At 31.7% G+C, this 10,269-nt stretch overlaps 1 protein-coding gene across 1 annotated transcript; it reads right to left on the reverse strand.

Annotated features, from left to right (window-relative positions):
• Positions 1–4,179: 4,179 nt before the first annotated feature.
• LOC111702984 (cuticle protein 16.5) lies at positions 4,180–9,732 on the reverse strand (the record flags this gene model as incomplete). The annotated part of the gene is given in 4 exon segments (XM_023474812.1): positions 4,180–4,755; positions 5,769–5,873; positions 6,643–6,731; positions 9,676–9,732. Coding segments are annotated over 4 exon segments (690 nt in total). The 3' UTR covers positions 4,180–4,274.
• Between the last annotated feature and the right edge of the window lie 537 nt (positions 9,733–10,269).

Here is a 10,269-nt window from a genome sequence, read left to right on the forward strand (position 1 = left end):
ACTTGTGTGCAAAAGATAAACGAACGAACAAACAAACAAACAATCAACAGAATCAGTGGAAACACCAAGATTTGATTTAATTCAATTTGATGTGCTCCTTCTATTTTAGTTAGATACAAAGTGAACTCCGAAAACAAAACATGCAAGAAGTAATTTAATTTAATAAATCGTTAATCGTTAATTAAAAACTTATATATACATCGCACATAAGAGGAATATATTTTAATTAACATTAAAAGATATCTCCCAGGTAACAATTTTGCCGAAAATTCGCGGGAATTCCAAGGAATCCGCAGATATTCCCAGGAATCTTACAAAACTCTGATCTCCAAGGAATCGAGGAATCAGTCAAAATAGGTCTTTCCTGAGGACTTCTCCGTAAATTCTTCAAAGCAAGTCACCAAAACTGGAGAACTTGGAGAAATTCCTCTCATTTGTCTCCTGGGGTTCACAGTATCACGTCAAGTTTATTTCAACATATTATTCATAAATGGATTGATTGATTTATTTGAATTCAATAAACTCCTTATATGATTATACATATTTAACACTTTAGATAAAAGTAAGTTTAATATTTGTAAAAAAAAAAACATTTCCAATTTTTACTTATATTGAGCTATTTTTGTTTTAAAAATCTTCCATTTTCAGACACCTTATATACTTTTTCTTATTACTTGGCCTAGCACCTCACTATTTTCACTCTGAGGGCTTTTTAAAAGGAGGATTCTTCACACACCCCCCCTCCCCCCTCAGCCTAGACTATACTTCTCCAGCCTTTTGAGATTTAAGAAGAGTTGAGTGAAGAGATTATTTGACTAAGTAGTTTAAATACATAAATGCATAAAGGATTGTTTCAAGCTTAAATGCACTTCCAACTTAAATTTATTTAACTCACATCCCAATATATCTTCATGTGATTGATTTTGAATTTTCTCAAAAGATTGTAATTTTAATTTAAAGTAGGAACAAGCAAATATATTCTAGTACAATTTGTACACTCTCAGTACAGCTGTATTCTTACGTCACAAGTGTCAATTCAAGTTTTGTGTCCGACAAAATTATCAATAATAGTGATAATTTTAGAATATAGGCTTAACATGTGTTCTTTATTTTCTATTTTTACACTTTTTTATTTAATCTTGGAAAACATATCAACTTATATGAGAAAAATTCGTTTTCCTTGTTAATTGACACTTGTGACGCTGTGTATAACTGGTCTATTTATCTGTTGTCGCCAATTGATAATCTATTTTGGTAAAAGTACAAACAGGTGCACAATCCTATCTTCCATGATGCAAAATTCTAGTACAATTTGTACACTCTCAGTATAGCTGTATTCTTACGTCGCAAGTGTCAATTCAAGTTTTGTGTCCGACAAAATTATCAATAATAGTAATAATTTTAGAATATAGGCTTATCATGTGTTCTTTATTTTCTATTTTTACACTTTTTTATTTAATCTTGGAAAACATGTCAACTTATATGAGAAAAATTCGTTTTCCTTGTTAATTGACACTTGTGACGTTGTGTATAACTGGTCTATTTATCTGTTGTCGCCAATTGATAATCTATTTTGGTAAAAGTACAAACAGGTGCACAATCCTATCTTCCATGATGCAAGTCTAGAGATTGGCATTGTTTTTCAAACGAACAAATTTTGGAAAACGAAAAAGGATGTCGATGGATGGATAAAATGGTTTCAGAGAAATGAAAAAATTAGTGTTTTTGAAAATGAACGAAATAGAAACAAAACAAACGATTTAAAATTTTCGAAAACAAAATCGAAAAAAAGAACGTACGATTTTATTGAATGAACTGTTTTACTGAACATTTGTTCAGTAAGAAAACGTAAAAATAGATGGAAAATGAACGATAATTTTGAGAACGAACGAAATCAATTTTTTTACGATTTTAATAAAAGATCGAAATGGGTCTATCACAAACAATGAAGAAACAAAATGAAAAATAGTAGAACGTGACCATCTCTAGATACAGCTCGTATTCTGATTTAAATTCGTATTCATTTTTTGCAATTTCAAATCGCTTACTTTAATAGCGGAGGTGTTATCTCCAAATTGTGTCGGAATACCCAATCTTGACAAATTTTTGAAAATGTAATGCATGCAATTAATAGAAAATATAAAATCTATGCTTATTCTTTACAAATGAAGACAAAGTAGAGACAATCGTAACTCTAAACAGACTTTCATCTTCAAATCAAATCAAATCAGACGCTCAGGGTGTCCAAACTTAAAGTGAATAATACTAAATCATGTATGGTGAAAGATATCATAGCTTGTAGACAATATGGTTCTATATTTGCTTTGATTTTGATATTTTTTTCTGATTTGTATTTTCATTATAAACCTGATAATGTTAAGGATAAGGTTCGTTTAAAGTAAGTTAAACCACTACAGCGGACATTCTACGTACCGACATAGTGCCAGAATCCCAATATCAACCACTAGCTAGAGTCTTAAGAGTCTTGAGCACATTCGCTTCTATAATATACTCAACCAACCACTGCCCTCTTGGTTTACGATGCTGGATAATTGAACACAACTAGCCCAGAGCTGAAAACTTTAGAACGGTGGATATCGGGATTAATGCTTAATCCACTCTTTTTCTTAATTTCGAGATTAAATATTGCTTGTTCTCCTCTAATTTTTAATCTCCAGATTAATTATCCGATCAGGATTAAGGATATCCCATTCTAAAATTTTCAGCTCTGAGCTGAAAACTTTAGAATGAGCATTGAGATATCCTTAATCCTTAATTTTATTCTTAATCCTTTTTTTTGGATGTCCCTACTGTATAAGAGTTACGTTTGATAACAATTACAGATACAATACTATAATGATTGAACTAATATCTGATTGAATTAAAGCCAGCTGTTCACAAGACGGCTTTTAGAGCATTTAAGCAAATATAAATTTAATCATGTTAATATGAACTTATTAAAAATTATATTTTATATTTTTTTTTATCAAAACTTACATTTATTTAATCGATGTTTAGGTCAATTGATATGACACAATTAACACCAGAAAAAAAAACGGTTTTTCAAAAGTTAAAGAGTACATCTTAACATAATACGCTGATTGGTTGAATTTTATACTTCTTTCTTGGATATCAAATGCGTATTAAAATAATCTCGGGTTTAGTAAAACCAGAAGTTTAAGCATTAATTTTGATATCCATCATTTTTGTAATTTAACCTTCAGATCTAAAACCATTCTAAAACTTACCTTTCAGGGTAACACTTTTATACAGTTCATGTAATCCACTTTATACAAAAAAATCCTTGTTTTTTTAGGACCTCTGTTCTACTGCTAAAAAGATTGTTCAATGTTCATGTTTTCTTATTTTCTCTTGATCTAGATTTTATGTTAATCCTATGTATTACAGCTTCTATATATATTTATAATAAGATTGTACATTATTCATAAATATTATCTGTGTCTATAATGCAGGGGGGGGACCCTTTCATTTTTTACGAACACTCCCTTTAAATCTTAAAGTACATGAAATCTTCAACAAAGTAATATCCTTTCCCCTTTCAAATTATTCCTTTTAAAGATTTAGAAAAGGAATAATTTAATCTTGAAAGTTTTTAATATTTCACTCACAACTCATCTTAATTAGACCACTTGGTACTAAACTTTCTCAATTACAGGGTTACCCATAAAGGATGGGACTTTAATGCTGACTAGAAAGTCTTTGATGAAGATTTGAAGCTTAAATTTCGTGTTTTGGCTTGAAGCATTTGTTCGTATTTCGGAAAAATATTTGGGATACAACAATTATGAGATCTCCATGACTTTCTTTATTTAATCTGGGAAGGTTAGCTTGTTGGTAGAAATGTTCTAAACTGTACAAACCGCTTTCTAACACTTTACCAATAAACAATAGAGTGAGATACATAAAACTGTTGAATAGGAAAAAAAGGTATCATAAGACTCAAGTAATGATTTCAATTTGTTCAATTTACATAAAACATCGCAATTATACAGACTCATTTCTCTTTATAAGTTGATTTTGGACCTACTGGTAAAACTATTTGCATTATGCCATCATCAAATAAACATATAAGAACGATTAAAAGCCATTTTTATATCAACAGTTTTATGGGTATGAAAAAAACGTCAAGTCACAATTAAGTTAATGACTAATCTGGTATAGACTTAAAAATTTATTTGAATTGAATATTTCAAAAATATACATTATACATATCAGATAGTTTGGCAGGTTAGCAGCTTCAAATAACTGCATTGTTAGTAATGATGAGCAGCATTATATTGAGTGGAACCATGAGCAGCTACTACTGAAGAGTGAAGGCCAGGAAGAGTGTGGGTGGAAGAAGCAGGGTATGCGGCAGGAACAGCAGCATAAGTAGCAGGAACAGTGGCGTAGGCATAGGGAGCAGCAGCATAAGCAGCAGGAATAGCTGCATAGGAGGCCGGAGCAGCAGCTTGGTATGCTGGAGAAGCAGCATATCCTGCACTAGGCTGATATGAAGCAGTTAAAGGAAGAGCTACAGATGCAGGGGCATAAGAAGCTACAGCGGGTGCGTATGATAGAGCGGCAGTAGGAGCAGCGGCTGCATATCCAACAGTGGCAAGGCCAGCAGTATCAGCTCCAGCTGGAACTACGATAAGGTTAGCAGCAGAATTGTCTCCAGCAGCAGCTGCAGCTGCCTCAGCCTCAATAGCCTCTGGGGCTAGAGGAAGACCATTGCTTACTCCATTGCAGTCTCTGGAATAGTATAAGAAATGTTACAAACATTGCAAAATCATTGCATAGCAATCCATTAATCAAACTTCATGACTTGTGTGCAAAATCATTGAGGCATGATTTGATTCATTGACAGCATCCTGTTTGATATCTAATTCAACTTCTAATAATATAATTTGAAAGCATTTATTAGAATAAATGTTCTCAATATCCATGGAATAAAAATATAAAATATATTTGTACTAATGCATTTTTTCATAGACTTTAGTTTTGTATATATTCAACTCCATATAGCATGAAATGCAATTTTCTTTTAATTTGTTAAATGGTTTAAGTATGCCGTTTGATCTTAAATTTGTGTTATAGAGATGATTGTTAAATTTGTATCTTTCTTCAACGAACTATAATATCATTTCCCTTTTTGTTAAAAAAGTTTGATTAATATATTTCATTATTGTCCTGCCAAAAGTACAAACAGGGGTGGGATTTTCGGCTGTTCAAATATAAAATAATAGAATTTCAAAAGTTGTAAAATAATTAATAAAATCCTGAAATTTTAGTCAGTTGACATTAATGTAGCTTCACGAGTATGTCTTTCTCTGTTTGGAATATTCACACTTGTTTGTGTAAAATCTAAACAAATCTATAACCATAGAATAATTAACAATGACAGATAATACACTAGACGTCGTCTTTGCAAGATTTATGGGTTTTCGTTCACAATAACCCTGAGGCAGAAGCCCAAAGTAGTTATGCGCATGCTCTTTCTCTGTCTTGTCATTCAGTACAGCATGTGCGTAACTTCTTCGGGCTTATGCCCTAGGGTTATTGTGAACGAAAAACCCCTAAATCTTGAAAAGACGACAACTAGGGTTCTATTTGTTAATGTTAATCAATCTATGTCTATAACGGTGACATAAGCTCTATACTTTTGTTTACATTTTGTATTATACCTATATCTTTAAAAGATTAAAAGTTGAAAAATAAGAGGAATAAAAATTTTCATTTAACATATTTTGTAAATATATTCCTACCTGAAAGCACCAACACGCCACTCATCCTCTCCCCTGCAATATCCATACTCTGTACAGCAAGACGCATGCGCGGGACATCCTAGCGGCCATTTTACAGCAGCAGACCTTAATTTATTAAAGAAGCCACGTTACAAAGTAATTTATGTTATTCTTTTATAATTATATCATATTCAATATTACAGGATTTGCTTTTTTGTTTCTTTGTTCGACAAAATTTTGACAACTCAACTTTTAATTGTGACATCTTGGCCCATTTTGTAACGTTTTTATCCTCATGGGACATGACAGTTGGTGAATTGTATAAAATGTCTTCTTCCATAATTTTTTAAGTTGTTTGATACAAAAGATGATGATAAGAAATACTAAATGACATTAATATTACAGTAAAATTGATTTCAAATAAATTTACATCTGAGTAAAAGATTTGTTTAACGAAATAAACTGCAATAATTCTTAAATTACTAATACAGTATCACGGAAGAAAACTATTTACCAACTGTCATGCTTCGAGGGACACCCTTTTTTCCTTCATGTGCATTCCACATTTACCACTATAATATGCATTCTTATGGTAAGAGTTTTCATGTCTAGATATGCGCGTTGTTTTCGGAAAAGAAGAATATATATTTTTTTTTAAATATTGTGAACAATGACATTTTCAAAAATTAACGATTGATGAACGAACCATGAATGGAATGTTTAGAGAATTTTACTTAGAAAACAAATTTTCTGAACAAAAATTTAAAAACTAACGAAATAGGTATAAAAATGAACGATGATTCAAAAAACGAAGGAATTAAAATGTTTACTGAACGACCAAAAAATGGTTCGTTAACGAACAATGAACGAGTGAAATAAAAAGAAAAACTGGAACCTGAAAGGAGCAGCTGCACAGCTTCCTTCTCCAAATCCTGCTCCAAGCAGACCAGCGTGGCAGCTAGCTGTAACAGCAACTAGAACAGCCTAAATACAAGAACAACATCAATATGGTCCAAAGTGAGAATCAGAAAACCATGCAATTCCCATTATCTTCTCTTTTCTTTTAATTAGTTTGTGACATTTTTCAAGTAAAAGGAAGACCATAGAGTCAACTTTTATTTCAGCGAATGCATTTATGATATCACTCGAGAGAAAAAGTGATGTCGAAAATTCATCGGCTGCAATCGCAATAAAACTTAAAATTATAACACTTCTTTATATTTTCCAGCTCAAGCTAGCTGTACAAGTGCATAGGTCTAGAACAGCTTAAATACATTAACTACATAACTTAATATCGATATCTTGTGGTGGTTACACCTTGCACGTGTAACTTAATTGAGGTATCAAGTGTTAAGCTATAATGGCAAAAGTTCAAAGATCAAATTCATTTCTATTTAAAATGAGTTACCGGCAATGTATGGTAGTTGAACTGAGAATGTAATATTGTGGAGAATTTTTTTAAGAAATCATTTGAGACTAATGTGACAATTTTACGGTGTATATTCGTACAGCAAGAGCGCAAATTCTATCTTCAAAATTCTAATAGATTGTTAATTTCTGAGGGATGATTTTGAGAATGGTTTTTTAAAAAATCATTCCATTATTGTCGTCGTGACAAATGTAGTCAAAATTTTACAGTAAACTAATAAGTGTTATGGAATAGGTTGAGAAAATAAAAATTAACAATTATTATCGAAAATGAGTAATCTTATTCAGTTATTGGTTTCTGAAATATCATGCATTGTTCAAAAACATTTTCTGTAGATTTCCTGGAATTTTTTTTGAAAAGACGACATTTGAAGAATTTAAGAAATTTGCGAACAAATTCATAAAGTATAAGAAATTAAAAGAAATAACTGATTCTAACCTTAATTTATTGATAAAATTTCGATTGAGAAATATGTTCCTAAACATCTAATTAGTTTATTGTAGATTTTTTTTAAACATTTTTACAGACCTATGATTTATTTAATTCCTATTCTTTATTCAGTGTTGGTCATATACTGCAGGAAAAACTTTAAATTATGATTTAAGCATTAATCCTAAAATGTCCACATTATGGCAGGTTTTGATTATACTCATCCCAAAAATTACACTTGTTATTAGGTCGGGTTCTTAAAGTTGTTTACTTCTAATCTACACCAGCCCAGATTAATTATTTTTTTATGTTTAACTCTTTAAAAATTTCTTACTCAATCAAAGGAATTTGCTTTGCCAAAGTTTCTCTGAACTGGACATTGATGGAGACATCTTGTAATGAATAAACACAGTCTTTGGACTGAATTAAACTTAAACTGGAATTCTAGGGCTTTGCTTTGTTCAATGTTCAACCATCCCACGCTGAGCAACTATTAGGCATACTGTGGAAGGGAGAGACGAGGGGAGGGGGAGTTTAAAGATGGGGGTTTTGACATTTTGTAGGAGTGTGCTGAAGGAAGGAGGGGGATTTGAAAGGAATAATGATGGAGGAAAGAGGATGAGCCAGATTGGAAAGGAGGAGTGCGGTTTTGGTCTGCATTTTGAAGATGAAAGCGAAACGTTTTTGTGAATTAAACAAAATCTAAAAATACATCTCAAAAAGTTGATAAAATACAGAATAAAATGATATATTGTAATGGTCTAAAGAATAAAGATAAAGATGTGATATCTGTCAAAGGATTTTAAAGAAATTAATGACTCCTAAACAAAGACAATTTTGATTTTGTCATATACTGGGTTATCTACAAAGGTTAAGACTAAAAAGACGTCCCAAGACTCTTTAGATATGCCACGGTTTTCACGGTTTTAGTAATTATTTCAATTTATTAAATCTTTTCAAAGACTTTTCAAAGACTTTTTCTAAAGTAAGATTCTTCAGATCTTCATATTCTTCTTCATTAGGTTGCCATTAAAGATTCATACTTTGCAGTTAACTCTGTAAAATGAGTTCCACGAAAAAGTCTTTGTTTTCTTCGAACTTCTTTCTTTTGTCACGATTTTTTCATGTTCAAAGTTCAAATATGATTTGGGCCCCAGGCCAATTTGTTGCCTGTATTTTTCAGCGTTACACAAAGTATGTAATCAATTTAAACCAGTTCTTGGAAACAAGAGACAAGCAGTCTATTTGTTCTTCACAGTAAGGAAATTTTCTCCTATTTTACTAAACATTAAAAGGAAAAAAAAAGGTTTAAAAGACATTTTAAATGACTTTCTTATCTTCAATTTTTTTAAACTCACCAACGCAAGAATCAATTAAAGATAGACTCTTGATTTTGTTTATGATTTGGTTTCACATGGTTTGGTTAAACTACTTAATTGAGGAATGGTTTGGTTTCACTTGGTTTGGTTAAATTAGTAATGGTTTGGTATAGTTTAGTTTGGTTTAGTTTGGGTTTGTTTGATTTGGTGAGACAATAGTTTCTAAATGTTTGTGAGGTGTGTAATATTGTGTTGAAGCTTTTTACAGATAAATTACAACAATAAATCGTAAATGTGGTCGCCATGTTGCAAAATTTGACGTTTATATTGTGTGGGAACGGGGAGGCAGGGGGGAGATGGCTAACGGTTGGAGTGAGGAATGGGGAATGATTTAGAATGAGAAGGGATTGCATCAGCTAATTAAAAAAACAAGGGATTTTTATTATTTCAACATATTTTATTCATATTAGATCCGATTTCAATTGGGTTAAATATATTTTTTTTTAAATGTAAAATTTCGCAAATTTTTCTGTTTTTGATTCCAAAATATTTGACAAATAAAATTTTGTGCGACAAATTTTTTTATTTTGCAGGCCGGCTAACCGTCGCAAAAAGTTTTCATGGGGGACAAACACACAAAGAAACCAACAAACAAGCCAAAGATATACATCGATCTAACAATAAAAAAATATTCCAAAATTTAACTATTTAAGAAAAATGTCGTTGTTGTTATTAAAAATGATTCACTTACAATTCTGGACCACATGTTAACGAAGAATGTCTGTAAGCAACTGAGAGAAGGATGATTCTAAATCCCGGTACAACAACTATACTAAAGGTTAAAGAGCAACCAGTGCAACTGCAACCAGGTTCTAAACTTGAAATCATGAATCATCAAATATTCTATACACAGTTCAGAAGAAAAAAAAACCTCAAAACTTTTTCTGGTAAAAATATCTTATATCAGAAAAAGCTAATACTTTTTTCAGGGAACCTATGTCCCGTTGAACCCAGAAAAATATTGAGTCTTTTGTGGTTACAGACACGTGTAAAATCAAGTAATTAACCCTGTTTAAGGTTGAGAAACTAAAGATGGGGTTGGGGTGGGACCATCCCTTTAGACCTTCATATATACGTTACCTGGTTATTATGAATCATTTTCAGAATTGTCAGATTTCAGTGTACCCCATCCCATTTTCAGAGTTGTCTAGATTTCAGTGTACCCCAAACCATCTTCAGAGTTGTCTAGATTTCAGTTTACCCCTAACCATCTTCAGAGTTGTCTAGATTTCAGTTTACCCCTAACCATCTTCAGAGTTGTCTAGATTTCAGTTTACCCCTAACC

This window comes from Eurytemora carolleeae, unplaced genomic scaffold (genome assembly GCF_000591075.1).
Source record: "Eurytemora carolleeae unplaced genomic scaffold, Eaff_2.0 scaffold474, whole genome shotgun sequence".
Classification (NCBI taxonomy): Eukaryota; Metazoa; Arthropoda; class Copepoda; order Calanoida; family Temoridae; genus Eurytemora; species Eurytemora carolleeae.